Source organism: Lentinula edodes, assembly GCF_021015755.1.
Source record: "Lentinula edodes strain Le(Bin) 0899 ss11 chromosome Unknown C8R40scaffold_32, whole genome shotgun sequence".
Lineage (NCBI taxonomy): Eukaryota > Fungi > Basidiomycota > Agaricomycetes > Agaricales > Omphalotaceae > Lentinula > Lentinula edodes.
In genome coordinates this window covers 83,353-104,012 of record NW_025764338.1, presented here as the reverse complement: position 1 = coordinate 104,012, position 20,660 = coordinate 83,353, and the positions used below count along the sequence as shown (strand labels likewise).

At 46.5% G+C, this 20,660-nt stretch overlaps 8 protein-coding genes across 8 annotated transcripts; 3 read left to right on the top strand and 5 right to left on the bottom strand.

Moving 5' to 3' along the window:
• Positions 1-90: 90 nt before the first annotated feature.
• Positions 91-2,446, bottom strand: C8R40DRAFT_1052881 (alcohol oxidase; the record flags this gene model as incomplete). Its single annotated transcript, XM_046224789.1, has 6 exons — positions 91-327; positions 386-755; positions 806-1,161; positions 1,212-1,976; positions 2,029-2,090; positions 2,158-2,446. The coding sequence occupies 6 exons, from the start codon at positions 2,444-2,446 to the stop codon at positions 91-93; spliced, it is 2,079 nt and encodes a 692-aa protein (XP_046083378.1).
• Positions 2,447-3,290: 844 nt separating this feature from the next.
• Positions 3,291-4,348, top strand: C8R40DRAFT_1071786 (CAP domain-containing protein; the record flags this gene model as incomplete). Its single annotated transcript, XM_046226378.1, has 6 exons — positions 3,291-3,709; positions 3,768-3,792; positions 3,857-3,920; positions 4,042-4,085; positions 4,139-4,260; positions 4,321-4,348. The coding sequence occupies 6 exons, from the start codon at positions 3,291-3,293 to the stop codon at positions 4,346-4,348; spliced, it is 702 nt and encodes a 233-aa protein (XP_046083377.1).
• C8R40DRAFT_1204415 (kinase-like domain-containing protein) lies at positions 4,321-5,807 on the bottom strand (the record flags this gene model as incomplete). Its single annotated transcript, XM_046233144.1, has 4 exons — positions 4,321-4,680; positions 4,743-5,506; positions 5,568-5,696; positions 5,753-5,807. Coding segments are annotated over 4 exons (1,098 nt in total), but the record flags the coding sequence as incomplete, so codon positions are not given.
• A 488-nt stretch (positions 5,808-6,295) lies between these two features.
• C8R40DRAFT_493553 (uncharacterized protein) lies at positions 6,296-9,625 on the bottom strand (the record flags this gene model as incomplete). Its single annotated transcript, XM_046235241.1, has 6 exons — positions 6,296-7,093; positions 7,145-7,848; positions 7,905-8,095; positions 8,150-8,998; positions 9,053-9,356; positions 9,409-9,625. 6 exons carry the CDS (start codon positions 9,620-9,622, stop codon positions 6,497-6,499), a joined length of 2,859 nt encoding a protein of 952 aa, XP_046083375.1. The 3' UTR covers positions 6,296-6,496.
• Positions 9,626-9,667: 42 nt separating this feature from the next.
• C8R40DRAFT_1117520 (uncharacterized protein) lies at positions 9,668-12,769 on the bottom strand. Its single transcript, XM_046228662.1, has 4 exons — positions 12,451-12,769; positions 11,412-12,392; positions 10,389-11,358; positions 9,668-10,335 (listed from the first exon to the last, which is right to left on the bottom strand). Exons 1-4 carry the CDS (start codon positions 12,729-12,731, stop codon positions 9,721-9,723), a joined length of 2,847 nt encoding a protein of 948 aa, XP_046083374.1. The 5' UTR covers positions 12,732-12,769; the 3' UTR covers positions 9,668-9,720.
• A 736-nt stretch (positions 12,770-13,505) lies between these two features.
• On the bottom strand, positions 13,506-16,033 carry C8R40DRAFT_1173686 (uncharacterized protein; the record flags this gene model as incomplete). Its single annotated transcript, XM_046232060.1, has 7 exons — positions 13,506-14,099; positions 14,162-14,567; positions 14,615-15,037; positions 15,096-15,538; positions 15,591-15,661; positions 15,714-15,856; positions 15,912-16,033. The coding sequence occupies 7 exons, from the start codon at positions 16,031-16,033 to the stop codon at positions 13,506-13,508; spliced, it is 2,202 nt and encodes a 733-aa protein (XP_046083373.1).
• A 230-nt stretch (positions 16,034-16,263) lies between these two features.
• On the top strand, positions 16,264-18,400 carry C8R40DRAFT_1173685 (uncharacterized protein; the record flags this gene model as incomplete). Its single annotated transcript, XM_046232059.1, has 5 exons — positions 16,264-16,276; positions 16,339-17,114; positions 17,174-17,733; positions 17,796-18,002; positions 18,079-18,400. The coding sequence occupies 5 exons, from the start codon at positions 16,264-16,266 to the stop codon at positions 18,398-18,400; spliced, it is 1,878 nt and encodes a 625-aa protein (XP_046083372.1).
• Positions 18,401-18,936: 536 nt separating this feature from the next.
• C8R40DRAFT_1052798 (terpenoid cyclases/protein prenyltransferase alpha-alpha toroid) lies at positions 18,937-20,490 on the top strand (the record flags this gene model as incomplete). Its single annotated transcript, XM_046224781.1, has 9 exons — positions 18,937-19,067; positions 19,117-19,232; positions 19,285-19,350; positions 19,406-19,550; positions 19,605-19,737; positions 19,787-19,832; positions 19,890-20,080; positions 20,153-20,258; positions 20,321-20,490. The coding sequence occupies 9 exons, from the start codon at positions 18,937-18,939 to the stop codon at positions 20,488-20,490; spliced, it is 1,104 nt and encodes a 367-aa protein (XP_046083371.1).
• Between the last annotated feature and the right edge of the window lie 170 nt (positions 20,491-20,660).

The window sequence follows — 20,660 nt, the reverse complement described above, 5'->3', positions numbered from 1 at the left end:
TGATACGGAAAGAAAGCAGTCCATGAAGGAAGACAGGCCTCATGGCTTAGAGATATAACGATGAGGGTCTTGGGCGCACACAAAACAAGATCAGAGTGCCATCACGCAAGTCACGAGGCAGGCAATTGCAGAGAGCATCATTCCTAGCCCATTAACGCTAGTCACAGGACGAAGAGCAGCATTTGTGTTAGAGTTCCCTGAACTCGAGGACGTCGACGAGGGCGATGAAGTACTGGTCGTAGCGTTTGGGTTCGTCGAGACGGCATTCCAGTAATCCCTGATGATAGTGGAGGCTTGTTCTGCGAGTCCGTATGTAGGTGCACCCAGCTACGCGAATCACCGGATCAGACAGAAAAAAAATGAGGGATGGATACAGAAAACGTACATGGCTAGACAAGTCGAATGGATACACACTGGCATCTGCAACCCTGACATTTGAAGTACCATAAACGAGTAATGACGGACTGACAACGCCTCCCAACTCGAGAGGGAGCATCGCACATGTCCCTGTAGGATGGTACTCCGTTCCTACAGCGCTTTCAATCCAAGCATTCCATTCATCATCTGTGCTGACCGAGGATCCAGGAGTGGTTTCACCTGTGAGGTACGCGGAAAGTGGTGAAGCCTGCGAGATGAGTCGTGCCATTTTAAACCCTTCACGCAAAATGGTAAGATCGGCGCTGTGTGCAAGATAATTGGGGTTAATGTAAGGGTAGTCAAAGGCTGAGTTGGAGGTAATATAGAGCTCGCCCGCACTGAGGTGATGAGATTAGTCAAATTCTACGAACATATCCGAATATCTTACCTGAGAGGATGTTGGATGGCAGCTTGAAGGAGGACGTTTGTGCTAGTAATGCTCAACAACAATTCAATCTGGCCACTGTTGCTCGAGTAGAACTGATTTGTGATGGTGTCATAAATTGCCTTGTAACCAGCAGCGACAGTGGAGTCACCCAACGGGAGGAACGACGACACAGACGAGTCGACTTCTGCTTGAGCAGAAGAGATGAGAGCGGAAGCATTATCTGATCCAAGAAGGGTCGTGAGGTTGACATATGCAGTAGCAGAGTTGATGTAAGAGAGAAATTCTGCGGTGGCTACACCAGCATTGTACATATCACCCGCTGTCTCCGCGTTGGTGCTGTAAATGAGACTCCCGCTCTGAAGAGATATGAAGATCGGTCATAGCAGGATGTAAAAAGGAGACACACCAAGTGATCCTGGAGTCGTTGTCCAACTCCAGGAAGGTCAAGTTGCACATCTACACCTGCGGCTTGCAAATACTTGGATGGCCCAACCCCACTCAGTTGTAACAGCTGTGTACTGCCAATACTTCCAGCGGCGAGTATGACTTCCTTATTCGCATTCACCGTTTGTTTGGCTGCCGTAGACGAGGAAGCCCACTGCACTCCAGTGGCCGTCAAATTACCAGACGTACCAGATTGCCAAACGATATTCGTGACAGTCGCAGACGTGAGAATGTCCAAATTCGATCGTGGAGGCAAAGGATCAATGTACCCGGAACGCGAGTATGAACGAGTCCAATTAGAAGGGTTGATGGAAGAGGTTGTGATGTAAGCACCAGAATTATCGCCTGATGCAGCGTCTGGATTCGTTGGAATGCCGAGGGTCAAAAGCGAAGGTGTCCAATTTCCGACAAGGTTGAATGTTTCTCCAGGGTAAGACCAATGAATGGGACCATTAGATCCGTAGGACGAGGCGCTATACTGGATCCCAGCTTCAGCCGCTACATCAGCGGAAGGAGCACCAAAAGTTTCGCTCTTTTTCATAGCAGCGTAATATGAATCCCATGTCCAAAACTCATCCGTATCGTTGGGATTGATCGAATGTAGCGCGTTGATTTCAGGTTCGTTGGGTCGAACAAGGTACATTCCATTGATAGCGGAAGATCCGCCCAGAACTTTGCCTCTGGGCCAGGAGACGTTCCGGTTCGCACATCCAGCTTGCTGAACAGTCTGACCATATGATTTGAGGGACAGGATTCATAGATGATGAAACGGAGTTTACCTGGTAGGCGTAATCATATTCTGATCCAACGAGAGAGTTGTAGTATGTGTCGGCCGGCGTATCTACATATAAGTATATCCCACGACTATGATGAGAAATAACATGGATAAATCACTGATAGTTACGCACTGATTTGTGTTATATTTGCATCGCCAGATTCTCCAGCTTCCAGCACAAGGACAGTATGATTGGAGTCCTCGGATAACCTCGAAGCTAGGACCAACCCAGCCAAACCACCACCCACGATGATGAAATCATACGAACTTTGGATATCAGAGCTATCCGACACAATGTTTCTTGCTCGAAGATTATTTTGTTGCCGACGTGTTTCAGAAGGATCAGGGAGAGGTGATGCAGAGGATTTCGATAAAAGGTACGTCGAAGCGAGTGTGAGGATAGTGGTTTTGGCGAACCACATATCGTGACAGATCGTAAAATTATGGAATGTGAAGATGAAGAGATTAGGCTGTAAAAGCGGAAGAATAGGTTCAAAAAGAGCCTTTCAACGATGAGGCAACAACGTTCAATGGATTAATGAAATTCTGAAGACCAGTTTCGACCGCGGTATATAAGGTGTCTATGGCGGTAAGGTCTAGACCACTGAATTGACCGCTTGGATCTTCTGGGCCATCGCGCGTGACCCATGAGGCCTTCTCGACCAGCAGCGGGACGCTTCGAGGCTGAAGGAGGCTGAAGCAGGGTTAAGTTCGACTTCCCTTGACAATGTTTGACACCCTGTACGCAAGACGAAGATTCGGGTGATATTATCAGACCGGATGGTAATATGGCGACTACTCAAGTCCTCCGACGTTGGGTGCAAATTCCCCATTCTTGCTGCATTTTCGTTGCTTTCTCTCGCGGAAGCATTTTGATTTCGTGCTCTCCGAGTGTAAATCTCAAACTCCCCCTAGCACGGTGTTTCTCATTCTCCAAAATATACAGACATCATAACCAGCAGCTGGCATCGTCATGAATGTTTCTCTGCCTCCGGGTCAATAATTCCCGACTATCTAAAACTTCATCATCGTCATACTTCTTGCAAGACATGTATATATGAAGTCAACCATTCGTCCATGTACATATTCAAACCCATTTCGAAACCAAACCTCTTCCCTATAACATTCTTCATCATGCAGATCAAAAGCTGTTTTTCCATCTTACTTGTTGCACGAATTATGGCGACAACTGACGCTGCTCTGATTTTTAACCATGTTGATACTACCAGCGCGAACACAAGGAGTTCGGTGTCCACCACTAGATCAATGTCAACGCAATCTATAAGATTGACCAGTTCTACTACATTCGCTTCTTCCAAGTCTGCCAGCAGCATTCCAACGAACCCCAGACCTACAAGCACCACCCGCACAAGTTCTGTTCAAACCCTCACCAAACTTTCCAGCAGCAGTACGGCGGCCTCCCGCCTCACCAATTTCAGCTTCAGCCGAACAAGTTCCGTTCAGACCCTCACGAGACTTGTCAGCAGCAGTGTATCTACCTCTAGCCTCACCAGTTCCAGCCAGACAGCGAGTGCTACCAGTGGGGCAACAGTAGAATTCATTCAATCCACTCTCAACAGTCATAACAGTGCGCGTGCTCAGTATGGTGCATCTTCGTTGACATGGAATTCGAATCTTTATCCGGCCACTCAGCAATGGGCTAATGCGTGTGTGTTTCAACACAGGTAAGCGTTCATGCCACACATACTATCCACGGTAGAAAATTTAAGTTTTTATACATAGCGGAGGAAATTATGGTGAAAATTTAGTAAATACTCATAGTAAACCTCGGTCATACTCAAATTTAACAATATACTTCTTTTCGAATGTAGGCTGCAGCAGCTCCACAAGGAATCTCTGTCCAACAAGGCGTGAACATGTGGATGGCAGAAGTTTGTGCGTATTTGAATCAATGTTTACAATTATAGTTGACATAAAAGCATTCCTACAGCGCAATACAATTGTGGGCTTCTCATCTAGTCATGTAATGGTGGTACAATTTCTGACCTTCTTTCAGATAGCAACCCCACATTCTCCTCATCGACTGGTCACTTCACTCAGGTGGGTTCACATCTCGTACACGTTGCGGTAACGGGCTTATTTCATCTCATCAGGTTGTATGGAAATCCACCACCTCCGTTGCTTGTGCAATCGCCACCTGCAATTTCTTGGGTAACGGAACCGGATATTTGGTCTGTCGATATGATCCTCCGGGAAATTATTTAGGGCAGTTTGCGTAAGTCGAGGAGTATTATCAGTGCCGTTTGCTTGCTGTCTTAAATCACTCCCACTTCAGGCAAAATGTCGGGCGCCCGTCGAATTGAGCGAAACAACAATATGGATCCGGATACCATTTTACGGAGTAATTTTGTTTCCATTATGATCCTTGCTCGAACTGTTTTCGAAAAGTCCGTACAACAAATGACCCAACATCTATAACTACATGTGTAAATTACTTTCCAAAAAGACGTGTTTATGAACATATACAAAAGAACTATTTATACTACTATATTTCTTTAAACTTGAATCGTGAATCATGTCTAAGCTCTATCGCAGGTTCTGTTAATTGCAGACCAGGTACGTCCTGCGGGCGTGGTAGGGCTAACTCGTGCCATCTCTCTCCTGCCCCAGGGTATATGTTTTCACGTGTAGGAGGCTGCAATTCGGTAACGATTGAGCATTTTGAGTATTGGGAAGAGTGTACAACGATGCACGCACCACATAATGCCTCGCATGATATTTCGCCCAATCAACATTTTCAAACCATGGAAAATCCATGACCTCCTGGACACCATGCGTACCCAGGCGCTCCAAAGGGTCCACGGCGAGCAGTGCAGCAACTAACGTTTTAACTATTTTGCCAACATAAACGTCATTCGGCCATCTGTATTTTCCTCGTTTGATCATCTCTTCCATCTTCTTAGTGTCTTTTGAGTAGAAGGGATATTCTCGCGCTAGCATTTCATATAGAGTGATCCCTGCTGCCCACCAATCTACGCTGGAACCGATATATCGAGATTCAGTCATCGCCGTGTATTGCTCTGGGGCATTGTAGACGAATGTTCCAACTTCGTGCCAGTCAAATGGTAACATCGGAGGAGCAATTGAGAGGCCGCGTTCATCTTCTCTGACCTGTATGAAATCGTCCTGCATCCTTCGGGCGGTACCAAAGTCTCCCATGATAGGGTAACCCCCGGGGCCTAGAAAAACGTTTTCCGGCTTCACATCACGATGCACAATGTCGTGGTCATGGAGAAAAGCGAGCCCAGCAACTATGCCACAAAAGTAGAACTGAGCAACGGTTGGTTCCAACCGTTCGCCCATGTCAAGAACTACGCGCAAAGAATTTTGGGGGCAAAATTCGAAAGCATAGTACACATTGAATGTATCGACAAATGTGCCGATGAGTCCACAGATGAAAGGATTCCAAGGAAGCTCGGTAAGGATGGAACGCTCTACTTGCTTGCTCTCTGGGGTATTTTCTTCAAACTATGCATGCAAGGGGATTTCTCAGTTCTAGTCTGGGATAGTCGAACAAGCGACTCACTGAGTCTGCTTCACGTAGTTGTTTCTTTTCAACAATTTTGACAGCAAACACGCTACCAGACTGATCTAATGGATGGATATTCCGCACAACTTTCGCGTAGATGACAGAGGCAGTACTGCCATAGCCTGTGATCATCGGTCAATGACGTTGACAATTGATTTGAAGGGTGATCTGTACGCACCTAGAGTTCGAACGGCCTCAAAGTCAGTGATGTTCAAAGGAGGTGGCCTGGGATCCTTCGGCTGCAGGTTTGTTGGAAGCGGTCGCAGATACTTTAGCGGGAGTTAGTTAGTTAAAAGAATCCAATCCGGTAGAACGTCGCGTACCTCTGGTTGACCTAGATGTGAGTAATATTTCCTGAACGCTTTCCCAAACAGCCTAGCATCTACATGTCTGTGCGGAACATGATCCAAGGTCTTGAACATCAATGGACCTTTTGGATGTTGTCGTACTTCGACATCACTATACGGGTCGTGTTTCCGACGCTCACGAAGAAGTGGCGAATCTGTCCTGGTTGCAGGCATAAGAAGAGTTGGGTGCTCATTCGAAAATTGCCATTGTTGGTTTTATATGACCATCGTGCAGCTTTGGCCGGACTAAGAACAATGACAGTTCGGTTATCATACATAGATCCTGTTTAGGCTGGTCTTTTTCGTTAGCGATGTATAGCAAGTAGCCAATATTGAAAAGGATGAAGCATCATCGACTAGTATCGCCATAGATTTGGTTAGAGAGCGAGAATGACGGAGACAGAGTTGGTTGAAAAGGGAGAACGATGAAGATAAAGGTAGCGGACTCCCGGATTCGGAGTTTTCTCACGTGTAAATGCGATAGAGAATATTAGACGAGAATGTGGTGTTTCAGTAAAAATAATCCATAATGAATATATAACGCGACAACATGAGATACAATACAAAGATGTAGCTTACCGCTTGCGCAAATTATACGGAGAGGTGTGCGAAGAAGAGGAAGCAGTGGGTTCAACTCGATCAGAGCGAGGAGCACTTGCTGAAGCACGTCCTGTTGCAACATTACTAATTTTGCTTGGGATGCGACGGGATCGCAGACTTCTGCCCGCGCCTTTGCGAGCTTTTCTCCCTCGAGTGCTAGAGCCTGACGAAGCAGCATGGTCGCTCCTGGTAGACTTCGGGGGGTTTTTTGTTTTGGATCGGGATGTCCCAGAGGTTGCCGTACCAACGTCATCGTCAATCGTCGTGGATCTTCCTCGTTTTTGACCTTGTTCTTTGGGAGCTTCAGTAGCTGACGCCGGAGGTACAACAGTTACCTCATTCCTTTGAGAGAAAATTCGAGAAAGACGACGCATGAGCATGTCTTCGGAAATACTTTTCGCAGCTCCGCTTAATCCTTCAATGTTCAAAATCCCAGAGGGATAGAGTTCATGCGGAATGCTCTCTTCGGTCGCTTTTTCAACCCAGAACGACCCAGAAATACGCAGCATACCAGATGGACCCGCATCGAGACAGAGATCCGGTATCTGGTTGAGGAGCGAAGCGACTTCTGACTGCAAGGGGGGTAAATATATCGAAAGACTGGGGTCGAGAGGTTTCCTTACCTGATCACGAAAAATTTCGGTTGGATGGAGATCCTGTATGTCTCGGGCAAAATCCGTTTCTTCCTTGTTCTGGAACGTCGAAGGTACTCGAACGAAGACCCAAGAAGTCCGCGCGTCAGAAAATTGAAGACAAAAGACCAGTGTTGCACTTGTGCTTGAGGAATATTGCAAGGCGCAAAATGGTTCATCACGCTCGTGTTTGAACCAACAGAGCGCCTCTTCCGGGGTAGTAGCCAACAACACGAGTCGGTCGGGAGTATGATCTGTAAAATGTACATCTCTCGCTTCTAGTCGAGGGCCAATACGGGTGAATGTGACAAGTTTTGCTTCGAGGAAAGGAGTAGATATTCCAGATACTGTGAATGCATTTGAAATTTGTGTTAAACCATCAAACATTGATGCAAACAACAATGCAAGAAAGAAAGCAAAATGAGAAGAACGTGCGTCCGTGCCATGATGAGAGTCAAAAATATCGAAGTTTGTGATCTGAAAGCGCGATCTCTTATTGGTTTTCTTGAGCCACCCCGCACCGTACATTATAGTTAGGGGTTCATCCAAAGCTATTTGGGAGCAGTCGGGATCAATGAAGAAACCGTAATCTTCACTGATGAGTGCTCTCTCGTTGGTTGAACAATCGTGACACCCGCGCGAGGTAACCAGAAAGCTGATGACTGCTCGGTGCATCTCGATAACGCTGATCCATCCTAGAATAAGGTGAATGAGGAAAGATTTGATATGGAGGGCTTCCTTCTGCAATTACCTTCGCTTAGACCGCTGTCACCAAGTGAGTCGTACCATTTATCGAAAAGAACCGATTCTCCTGATGTGTACTCAGAATTATCAGGGGGAAAGTAGTTGGAGATATTCTCAATGTAATTTCCCAACAGTGAATGAGGACTTTCAAAGCCGCTGCTAAGTAGTACTGCGATGAAAGATGCAGTATAGCGATGCCTGGAACATTCGTTAGCAAGACGTGTTAAGTTACAGAAATAATTGACATATAACCTTCCACGCAACCATTGCCATGAGCGATCCAAAAGAGCTTGTCCTGTAACTGAACTCACTAATTCCGGCGGCAAAAACTGGGAAACGTATCGCCGATGTTCCGTGGGATTGTCGAAAGATCCAGTATCCGAACACCAGCGAAAATCAGCCCATTCTCCGACCGCTGACTGAAAATGCTCTGATTGAATTATGGTCCCGGAGACGACAAATCTCACAGGCAAATGACCTAGCCTGCGTCTCAAAGCGCGCAGCATTTCCTTTAGAATGGGATAACGGCCATAGTCATCCGAGAAGGCCCAGCGATGCTTCGTCGAAGCTACATTTGCTTCGTCCAGGACAACATAAAAATGTTCTCCAGCAGGCATATCCCAGATACTTTGGATATCCTCCAACGTATGAGAAATCGCTTGATCAAGGATTGAATCAGATAGTTGGAGGGTGGAAATCGAGTTTTTGATCTTCCAGAAAGGATCGAATGCGGGGATGAGATTGAGTGGAAATATCTGTGATTCTAGCCAACGTCTTCGTTGATCATGAGAAAAGCCCGCCTTCGAACAAGCTTTCAAATACACGTTGAATATGAGCAGCCTGGCTAGCAACGCCTCACTACATGTGCGGTAGACCACATGTATGTTGTCGTGAACGACCGAGCTGTGTGTGGGGTCAGATATGGGAGGCACAAGCGGTTTCCAATTGTAGTCGTCGTTGACGTTGGTTACGACATGCGCGAAGTCCCCCGCTCCAAGCAGCGACGTGTCTATGGCACATGTAAGATAAAAGCCCCAATGAAGGCAAAGGCCTTCGAAGAGGAGTCTGGTTTTCCCGGTACCTGAAGTATTGACCAGAAAGCTGCAGAAACATGAAACGTCAGCTCGGAATTCATGAATCATAGCCCAGACTCACGTATGATTCAGAGGAGAAAATATGCGATTCAATCTCTTCCTAAGTAACGAGTCATGTTGAAAACTGCCAAGCTTATGAAGAATTACAAGAGGCACTTTCTCGGATTTCCCCAGTGGTATTCGAAGCTTTTGAATGTTTTCAGCCACACGAGTATCGGAAGTATGCCTCAGAGGGCTCCAAACTGGTCGATTGAACTCATTGACCGCCACATCCTGTATCTTCCCCGTAGATTCCATGGCGCGAATCACTTGGTTCATCTTCTCGAATGAAGGATGGTAACGCCATGAGTTTCGTTCGAGGTGAACTGGCCATTGAGGTTTAGGACGATTTCTGTTCAGAGAGAACAAAAGACACACCGCGCAGACGCTCGAGAGCATCTAAATCTCGTTTCCGATGGATAGCTTTCAGTGTGTCATGGAGAGACAGATCAACAGTTAAACTTGTAGTACATAGTTCCAGGGAGGGTTTGAATAATCCTTCAGAGGTTTTGTTCAGATAAGCATGCAAGAATTTTGAAGCAAGAGTAACGTCTGAAACCTCCGTAAAAGAATCAAATTCAAAAGCTTCCATGCCCAAGCGCTCAAGCTCAAGATTCAGGAATTTGATTATTTATAGAATCGTGATAAGATAAGCACAGGATAAGTGTATTAATCTAACTATCTTAGTATCTAGTCTTCATTATCGCCCTCGTAATCATCCAACTCTTTCTCTGACAAACCGCGCTTACGCTTTCGCACTCTGGGCGGCAGATCCAAGCCTCGACTTTGACCATAATCTGACCTCAACATCTCAATGATCATGCGTGAATGATTGTCGAACTCGAAAGACTTTGCCCGGACTGGAACTCTCCGCTGTCTTCTCAGTGGTTCTTCTTTCTCTTCCTCTTCAGACTCTGACCACAAGATAGCGGGATCGAAAGTACTCCAGAAGCTTTCCCCCTTCTTTTTTGCTTTACGCGCACGCGATTTTATCACCTTGAGTAGATCCGTTGGATGAAGATGGGCAGTCTCTGAAGTCAAGAACTCTGTTTTCAACTTCCCCAAAGGATGTTCATCTTCCTCGTCTGGATCCAGTATGTATTTCCGTGTTTTTTCCTGTTCCTTGTGCTGGTAGAATACCGAGTCAAGATCGACCCTCACAGGGAACCCACAAATGACACGCATCACGCCGTACTTGCCAGCCAATGGGTCCCTGCATGGTAATCCTTCAAGGGCACTTAAGAGGCTCTCACGTAGCCCTTTTCTCTTTTCTTCACGCTGTGCTGCTTTGTTACCGTCTTTGACCTGTGCAAAAAAGATGAGTTCACAGTAATAAATTTACCATTGGTTTAACTTACATGTCGTGGTGCAAAAAATTTTCTTGGAGTAACCGTAGCAATTGCATCCTTCAGTGTAGAAGGTTCAAGTTCCCCATCTACTTGATGGAATTTGCATTGGAGTGCAAGACATATGTAGGTGAAGTCTTCCGGATTTCCATTGTCATCTTCTAACTTGAGGAAGCACATGATGTCAGGTCCCATCTCATTCATTGGAAAACAAAACGCTGTATGTCCCTTCAACTTCACCCAGTCAAATAAAGGGACACACTCCTCCGTTGACTCAATTGCTAGGCCAAGTGCACCTGGAAGTTTTGCTTCACCTATGTTTTCAATATCAGTTGTTCCTTCCACAAGTTTACGCTGGGAGCCAACTTCATCAATATGAAGAGTCACTAAAGTAGCACGCTTCTGGGCTAGCGCACTCTCTGCCTCTGGATTCTGTTTATCCCGTAAATCAAAAACTTGGCCCAATCTTCGAGGTTTTCGAAAAACCCGCTGAAGGTAGAAGCACATGAACTCTTCGAATCCATTTCGACCGGTTGAAGGGTTGTGATCCTGAATGCGATTAGCTACATATTTGTATAGCGAGTGTGCATCTGACTCATGACTTCCGTTGAGCCATATTGCACAGGCCATCATGACGAGAGGTTCATCGATTCTGATGAGTGTCAATCCCCCGGAATTCTTGACCCTTGCAAAGCCGTGAGCGATGTAATCATTCTCGTCTGTCCCTAGCCATCCGTCTAATCTTGATCTCAACAGGTAGTCGTAACACAATGATTTGATCTTTTCCTTCATCCTGCCGCTTACCGCCTCGAATACAAATGCCCGAGCCGGGAAATCGATTATCGCCGGGATTACTTCCTTCCCCTGATAATCCGTGGGCTCGAAGCCAGTCAGACTGTAGATATACGCGTTGAGAAGCTTGTCGAGATTTTTGTAACCATTCTGCAATACCACGGATATATATTCCGCAGTGAACCTGTGCCTTCAAAATCATGAGTGAGATCATGACATTTACTCAGTAAATCGTGTATTCACCTTCCTTGAAGCCAGCGAAAAATCCGTTGCAAAAGTCGTGGAAACTGGTCGCTTCGCCATATATGGAGAGGAAAATACTCTCCAAGGTATTTTTGCTGAATGTCAATGTCGTCGAATGCCCCAGTATCATTCACGTCTTTGCACAATGGTGTTTTTGCAACGACTGACGACAATGCATCAGTTATGTCATTTTTGGAAAGACCAGTCCCTGTGAAAATGAAGGTAACAGCAAGGTCCGACAGATTGCCGTTGAATACACCGTTCAAGCATTTCGCTATTTGGCGGAGAAGTGGTCGTTTTGAGATCCAATCATCCGAGCGAAAGGCATTTCTCAGACTGTGTGCAGCAAACTGACACTCGTCGAGCACGATTACAAGGTCGGAGGGAAGGATTGACCGGATTTCAGCCAGGACATCTGTTAACAAACTCTTCAAGACAATTTCATTTACTGGCAGAGAGAAGTCGATGATTCTCATAATATGGTCTCTGAGCTGAGCGAAAATGTCCCCCGATTCGTCTGGCCGTAACAAAAGATCGGGATGAAGCTGAAGTCGCAACCAATTGCGTATGTGCAATGGTTGTGTAATATCTTCTTCCATCTCGACCAAAGTCACCAGGAATTGCCGCAAAACGTAAAAACGAGCCAGTAGCGTACTGAGCACCTCGCATGAGACCAGCTGATTGTTAGTATTGAGGACCTGGGAGAACTCGTGACCTTCGAGGGTAGACGCGAAATGCTCCATCTTGTTCCGTAAAACACGTCCCCGGTCATCATCATCTTTGCCGCTAACTTCAATACTGGGAGACGGAGGGAGAGTGTTCGTAAATGAAGGGCTATCCTCAATGCTCGAGATAGCGGTGGACATGTCTTTCGAACCAATATGGGAATCATTATGGCAGGTGAGATATAAGCCCCAATTGGTACACAGATGTTCTAGAACGAGCCTGGTTTTTCCGGCACCAGACGTATTCACAAAGATCCTTTGTAGCACCAGAATTCAATTAGAGTCGGCCACAGGCAAGATTTGACTCGACTTACTTATGAGCCTCTGTACCAAATAACACGTCCATTCGCTGCTTCAATCTTGTGTCGTCCTGAAATCTACCCAATCGATGTGACAACATGTCGGGAAGATGACTATACGGACGACAAGCTCGAGGTATGTCTAAACGCCTTATGCTGTGCAATGTTTCCTCATCAACCATCACATTTGGAGTCCAGGGATCTCTAGATATAGCATTTCTTGCCAACTCATTCATTCCAGACTGATATTTTTGCATGTGGCGGTATATAGTCACTTTGGCAGTGGCACTCATCATGTTCTCTGTGTATAGGGCAGCACTAAATGAATAAAGCAGATTTGAAAGATCATGATAGACTTACTTTCTGGCTTGTGACCGAGTGTGAGTCCACCTTTGCATTCATGGTTAATGGAGAGTGAATACAAGAAAGCACACACATACCAGTTGCCTGGTGCAAGTCAATAATCGTTGACTGCTCCATAAAAATGCCGTCAACACTGGTGGTCATCAGCATTTGACTCTTCATGAAAAGCATCAATATAGCTATACCAACCAGTAATCAAATTGTGTTAGAAACTGAAGGAAACTGAACGATGAGTCGTTAACGTCGATAGAAAGAGAAGTGATGTGGAAAGGGAAGTCTGGTTGTTGTTCGTTCTGATCTTGCATCCAAACTTAAGTACGTCCTGAAGAGGATAGTTTCAATAGCCTGTTGCCAAAGTTTTAGAAAGAACAAGGTCATGTATGTATCCGTATGATCATGGATTGAATTATTAAAATGATCCATGCTCAAATTACAATTGGGACGAACAAAAACAATCGACAATTGACAGGAAGTCTGGTAGTCACTAGCACTGCATCAATAATGAATTTAAATAAGTTGAGATAACACCTAAGTCACAAATGAGGATACTTTTGTTCTTTGAGCACAACGCATTTGAAGTGAGCCAGATCATGGTGTCTCAATCAGAATCAGATCATGATGCGCATGCATATGCTTAGACTCGAGCCAGTAGTTTCGAATTGTGACACTTTTCCAGCAAAGACCACTGTCCAGTGACTAGCAAAGATTCATTCCAATCCAGGCTCCTCATAGTCCATGGGAACATCTTTCCGTTCAAGCCATGCTGCATCCTCCGTGCCCAAGTCCACACCCTTTCCACAATCTAGTCTCCGACGTGGAGGAAGCTCCTTCAACTCTAAGGCTGTGGCCTCACTAGAAGGACTTGATGGAGCAGCTAGAGTAATGTCTGGACACGACAAATTTATGGAAGAAAAATTTCTCTTTGCCGTAGATGCGAGTGAGGGGACGGATGTAAAGGAAGACGTCGGAGCTGAGGACAGGGAAGGAGTCCGAGATGAGCCATTCATCATAGGAGCGGAACAAGATGGTGTTGACTGTACAGAAACTAATGAAGTGCAAGCCGTTGTCGATGATCCTGCGGGGGTATTCCTGACAACAACATAATGTTCTCTATGCCACCCAACAAAATCAAGGGTAGGTAGCGTGCACGCAATGCTCCTTGCACTGGCTTGCCACAGATCCGTCTCTCGCTGGAATTCACTTTCGGGCATAAGGTTGGGTTTCGGTCTTCGTTGTGAAGAAGATTGCAAATGAAGGAACGAGAGTTGGTGGAAGCGGGTGAAAAGCGGGGCGTAAGCATTCTAGTATATAATGTTAAAAAAGCGATAAATACGGATTGAGAGATTGGGAAGGCAGAACCCACCATCGAGCGGTCAGGAACTCCGGCCCAAAGACTTATTGCCACCATTTCCCTCGGCAACACAGTCACTAGCTCCAGCACCTTCGTTTCCGTCATGGTGCCCATGCGCACACCGAGTGTCCGCAAGCCCGGGATTCCGATAGTTTTCGGTGTCGGTTCTCGTTGCGAATTAAAACCCGATGAGAAACTTGCGATAGCACCGAAACTTGTACTAGCAACTGATCCCGACATGGAGGAAGCTTTGTGATCCAGTTCAGAGTTTACATGTGGAGGTGTTCCTCGTAGAAGAGCTAATACCATGTGCCATGGGCAGCTTCCCAAATCCAGCCGTCTGAGATGCGGCCTTCGGCGCAAAAACTCGATAACGCTGGTATAGAGTGCGGGTTCGTCTTGCCCAACCATCAGAAATCTATGGGGTTTTCGATAAAGTCCAATTCTCAAGCTGATTGAACTCACCGAAACGACTCAAGATGAGGCAAAAATGTATGCTGGTCTTCCCCGTTGGGACCGGGTATGACTTGATCACCACCGAAAAGTACTGCAGCCTTGGCGGGCTCTTCCATTGTTCCGTGTAGGGTCAAGCTTCGCAACCCCCCCGCAGCTCCGAGGATTCTTCCTAGGACATAATGGGAAATGCGAGTGTCGACCAGGTCCAAATGGGTTAAACGACTGATGGCGTGGCTCTGAAAAGCCATATCCCAGGAATGAGGTCGAGCAAGATAAGCAGCAAGCACAAGATGTTTGAGAGTGGGAAGATTGGTGTTTAGAAGAAGCGGAATTTCTGACATGGGAGCAAATCCGTCGTCATCTTCTGCTCGGAGAGTGAATTTACGGAGGGAGGTAAAAGAGGATATTCCAATAGCATCAAAATGCCAACCTCTGTGAGAGAATGATATTAGCGAAATAAACAGAGAACAGCTTGAAAGTTGAAACCCACATTAGTCCCAAGCCATGTAAACCGCTATGACTTTGTAATATATCCTGTATCGTATCCGCCCGTAATTCAGGATATCCTATCCATTCAAAGTCTTGCAAGGCCTTGAACTCCGGCAAAGCAGTCCGGAAAATTCGCATCATCAGATCCAGCATGTCACCCTCTTCGTAGGCCCAATGCAACCTCAAACTCTTTACTCTTCTGGCGAAAACTGGATCATTCTTGGCACGATCGAAGATATCCAGTCCTTTGTTCAAATTATCTTGGTCTTCACCAAAATATAAGTCTAGGGTGTGAAAGATGATGCGGACGGCGATCTCTCGATGAAAGGGTGAGAGAAATAGCCAAGTACGGAGGTGATAGCGGGGTATATGGTATGCTATGCGTTCCCAAATTTCCGGAGGGGCACGTTGAGATGCAGGTGTGTTGGATATAAATTTCGGCACCTATATGGAGGCATCAAACAAAACTATGCCCAAGTTATGGGCGTGTACCTACCATCTTACTCCGGCCAAGTAGATGTTGTATGTCTTTATTCGAAGGATCAAGTTTCAATACAGCTTCATAATCTGCAGAAGTTTAGACAGTGGATTGACTAAGTGACAATCACTCACTACTCACCCTGCTGAGCTTTGGCGAGTAAACACTCCCCCTCAGCCTTCCGAGCCTTTCCTCGGGCTACCAGGGCCCTTACAACATCTTCCACTGGCAAATTTGGTGTGCGCAGATACACATCAAAGTAATTTTCCACTTGTGCTCCATATCTAAGAATGAATAAATATTTAGCCGGTAGCAAGTTCCTCAGTCGAATAGACGCACTGTCCAACGGCAATTAGGGCGAGGGCGGTATCCAACAGAAAAGTTGCTTTTTGAGTGGGCACTAGATTTTGTAGGGCATCAAAAACAGTGCTGGTCAGCTCGTCCCGCGGCGGCGGTGTCATTGATGTTATCGACGTGGATGTAAGTATCCAAACAAGGCTAACAACAGCGCTTAGCTCTTAACGCTGACCCTAACCCAAGTTGCCCCAATCCTTTCACTTGCAAACGCAAGTTATTATCGAAGTGACTTGATCATCTATCCTCTTGAAAACTTCGGTGTGCACCTTGTTCCTTCATCAGCTTAACCGAAGTTTCTTATCTGGTTTCTCCGATTTTTCCCAACCCAACAGACATGAACCGACAAGGTAAGTTGCTTGAAAATCGCGGTCCTGAGCCACAAAGTGAAACACCGAAAATTACATTGCAGGCCAGACTCAACAGCGACCACCAAATATTGCACCCAATCCCGCACTCACGGGTCAGTATCGGTCGCCATATGCATATGGATTACAGCCACCTCGGACAGTAAACGTTATGCAAGGAGGATTTGTTCCGGGACTGCCTACGAATAATCATCGAGCAGCGACGCAGCAGACATCTCAGGGTATTCTACCTCCGCCAACATTTATGCAGCAACGAGGGCAGAACAATTTCGGCTTTGGAGGGCCTTTAGGCCAGCACCAATCGGTCCAACAGTCACAGCTAAATGGAACCTCAAATTCATTACCTCCACATTTATCCCAAACTCCGAGTTTAGGAAACTCTGCACCGTCTGTATCATCTACGAGCGAGCTTGGTCTTGATCCTAATGACTTCCCGGCCCTCGGCTCCACTTCCACGAACAATAACAATGGGAATGGGAACAACAATGGAAGCGTAGCCAGTAGCGTGACGACGAGTTACGCAAGTCAGGCAGGAACTGGAATGGGGGGGTCAACGCCAGCGATCAGCGGAACAGGGGGTACAGCTTCAAACCAGACGAGAGATTTCACGCCTGATGACTTTCCGGCGCTCGGTGGTCAGTCACAATCGCAGAACAACCAAGACTCCTCTCTTCCTCATCCGCCTGGTCTCAACGGTTTCGACCAACAGCATCGGCAGAATCTTCTAGGCACTTTACAAGGGACACCGGGCATGTTGAATTTGGGTCCACAGGGGAGGAATGCACACACATTCGATGCAGACAAGCAGCAACAGCAACGAGTGTGTTATCATTATTTTTATCTATCAGACATTTGTTTGAACGTGTAAACCGTTTTCAGAAACTGTATCAATCAGCACACGCCGCGTGGAATTCTCCGAATACGCCCAATGCACAGGCACAACCCACCAGCGGCCTTGGTGCATTCGCTGCTACGCAACAGCAAAATGGAACACATCCATCACAACAAAATCTTTCATCGACACATTTGAATGCGCCTCCGAATTTACCACCCCCGCTGCTTCCAGCAGGGAACAATCTAAATGGCCCCGGAGCAGCGACGACACCAGCACCGTATGGGTCAAATGGTCTCGGCGGTCTTGATACACAGCAGTTAAATGCCACTACCGTGAATCCCAACCCGCCAAATCCGATCCCAAATCCAAACGCGACACCTAACCCACATCCGAACTCGACCCAGAACTCGTTACCCAATTCCACAGCACATGTACATCAGCATCCCCAAACTCCAGCACAACAGATACTGATGAGCGCTGCGGATCGATGGGGACTTCTAGGACTGCTCGCAATGATAAAAAACGCCGGGTCGGACTCCGATCAAGCCTTGAGCAGTGTTGGGACAGATCTGGGCACGATGGGCCTGGACATGGGATATGCAGGGTCAGTATAACCACTTTTGAGGAATTCAATCTGGATTATTGAAATCTCTTTCGTTGTGCCAGGAGTTTATACTCGACCTTCATTACACCATGGGCAGATCAGTCTGCAGCACATACAGTTGAGCCTGATTTTCATCTCCCAGCGTGTTACAGCGTACAACCACCGCCACCGGGCCCTGGAAAAGTGACGGCGTTCAGTGATGAAACGTTATTTTTCATGTTTTACTCGTCACCTCGCGATGCACTTCAAGAAGTCGCTGCGCAAGAACTGTGAGCATTCATTCGTTCTTAGGTTTTCAATGTCGTTCACTGATACCCCTGTTTCTTATCCTCCGCGATTCAAAAGATACAACCGGAACTGGCGATTCCACAAAGAGCTCCGACTCTGGATAACGAAGGACAATGGCTCCAACCCTTCGACCAAGGTTCCTGGCGGAGAGAGTGGACAGTACACATACTGGGATCCTGAAAACTGGACGAAAGAAAGGAAGGATATGACTGTCATATATGCGGAACTGGAGGAAAAGAATGTCCCTGCATTTATGCCCGGGACGGCTCTGATACCTGCCCCACAACCCACACCTGGACTAAGTCAGAACCTACAACAACCTGGGCACCAGAATCAACCTCCCCAGAGAGGATCGTTCCAAGTTGGCGTGGCTGTCTGAATAGTCCAAGGATGAGGTATCCTCTTATTGTCTCTCGACTGCTTCGTGTGTCCAGCAACCAGTATACCGATGTTCGTTTGCTTTTGTACCGCTCCTGTCGCTTCTGGCATTCTCTTGCATCTGTGATTTTCTGTCTTCTTCGAACTGTGTATTACAAAGTTGTTCTCATATACGCCTTGGCATCCCCCATTCCTTATCTTTCTTCCTGCAGCTCCACCTCTCCTCATCATAGCCTTATTATATATTCTACGATGAAATGACTTCATACGTCCGTGATTTGCTTTGCATAACGTCGATTGAAAGCCGCTTTTCTGACGCTGCGGGGAAATACATGTCGAGATCTAACTTATAGACAGGCTGATCATCGAACAGCTGAAGACAGCTGAGCTTGTATTTTCTAACTCCTGAGTACTACTGCCGCTGCAACCAAATGAAAGCATACCGGCCTGGTATATAATTCTCTTTCCCAAAGATTTATAACGCCGCTTCCTTTGATCCTTCCATATCCTTCTTGGCCTCTCAAGTTGTCTCCAGATATGTCTGGTACCCCACCGGCAACGTCAGAGCACTTTTATCTACCACCGCTTGCTAGGGCAGCACACGCTGGACACGTTAAAAGATGTCTTCTAGGTCTTCCTGATAGCCAGGTCGATTTGGATTCGGGAAGGTGTTCTTCTCGTCTAGTAGTTTTTGTTGGTCGCTCAACAATTTCACAGAATGGCGATCGCGTTTTATTGCTTAGGAAGCTTGGATCTACTCAAGATGTTACAAGACAAGACATCGCAGACAGATCGAGAGTCCTGGAAAGAATGGATATGGGAGCAGCAAACGCGTATGGATGGATCACTCAGTCTCTATCTATCATGTTGATTGAAACCGTTCAGGCGGGAAGTATGGATCAGGCTTCAGGCCTAGTCCTTTCATGGCAAGCTCGATGCCTTCTGAGGGGAGTCGCGATGAAATATTCTGCGCTTCAAACTGACATGGATCCGAATACACAGACAGCTAGATATACAGATTATGACACGCCTCATATTATCATGACATATACCGCGCTTCTCACCCTTGCAATTCTCCGAGATGATTTTTCTCGGCTTGAAAAGCAGGGGATCCTGTTACTACTGAAGGCATGCCAGCGGAAAGACGGCAGGTGAATTGATTAGCCCATGTAAGAACTTGGATTCATTTATAATCCTCCGGACAGTTTTTCGACAATACCAGGAAGTGGAGAGACCGACCTCAGAACACTTTATTGTGCCTTTGTGATCAGTCATCTATTAAATGACTGGTCTGGCGTAGACGTAAACCGTGCGCTGGCCTTCATCGCATCCTGTCGAGTAGGTATCTCTGATTTTCCTCGTTATCACTGTTCAAATCGACTTCCAGTCATACGAAGGTGGATATGGCCAATCCCCGTACTGTGAGGCGAATGGTATGTACCTTACTTGACTTTTACATACTGACACCAACATTTCGTCACGGATCGTAGGAGGGACGACGTACATCGCCATGGCGGCGATACGTCTTGCGCCTTCAAATTCTAATTCCCTTAGCCTTTCCGAAATACGCAAAACGATAGATTGGGCAGTACACAAGCAACACCGGTCGGGTGGGTTCTGTGGAAGGACCAATAAAATTGCCGATGCGTGTTATTGCTTTTGGATAGGAGCATCTTTGAAGGTTGGTTCTGGTCCCTTCATAATCTAACTGCGATTTGAACCGATTTCGATGACTTTAATATGCGTTCAATAGATCCTCGGCGCAGGAAATCTGGTAGACTCTCGATCCTTGGCCTTATTCTTAGCCAGCTGTCAGTTTAAATTCGGAGGCATCGCTAAGGCTCCAGGGGAGCATCCTGGTATGCGTTCTCTTGTGATTTTCTGGTTATCTTTTTCGTTGAATTGTTGATCGTCTCTTCAGACCCTTATCACACTTATCTCTCCCTCGCAGCTCTTTCGATGTTTCCTCCACCACAGTACGATAACGATGCCAATAGCTCGACATGGGCCTTTGAATCACTCGACCCACTCATCAATGCCAGAGGGGAGACAGCGGATTGGGCGAGAAGCCATATCGCGATTCAAGGATAGGACATGCTTAGAAATAAGTAACAGGGACGGAATAGAGACCTAGAAAGACACGACGAAAGGCTTTTGTATATTTAATTTTCAGTGATCGTACAATTCGAAACGAGTTTTTGTTATTTCAGGCGACTCTGTATGTATAGACATGGCGAGTGAACGCTAGCAATCATAACCCG

Bases quoted from the DNA above. Each gene is read 5' to 3' on its own strand.
- C8R40DRAFT_1117520 (XM_046228662.1), bottom strand. From the start codon at position 12,731: ATGATGAGTGCCACTGCCAAAGTGACTATATACCGCCACATGCAAAAA. The intron at 12,393-12,450 runs GTAAGTCGAGTC...GGTGCTACAAAG, and splicing joins TTTGGTACAGAGGCTCATAA to GATCTTTGTGAATACGTCTG. The intron at 11,359-11,411 runs GTGAATACACGA...ATGATTTTGAAG, and splicing joins TTTCGCTGGCTTCAAGGAAG to GCACAGGTTCACTGCGGAAT.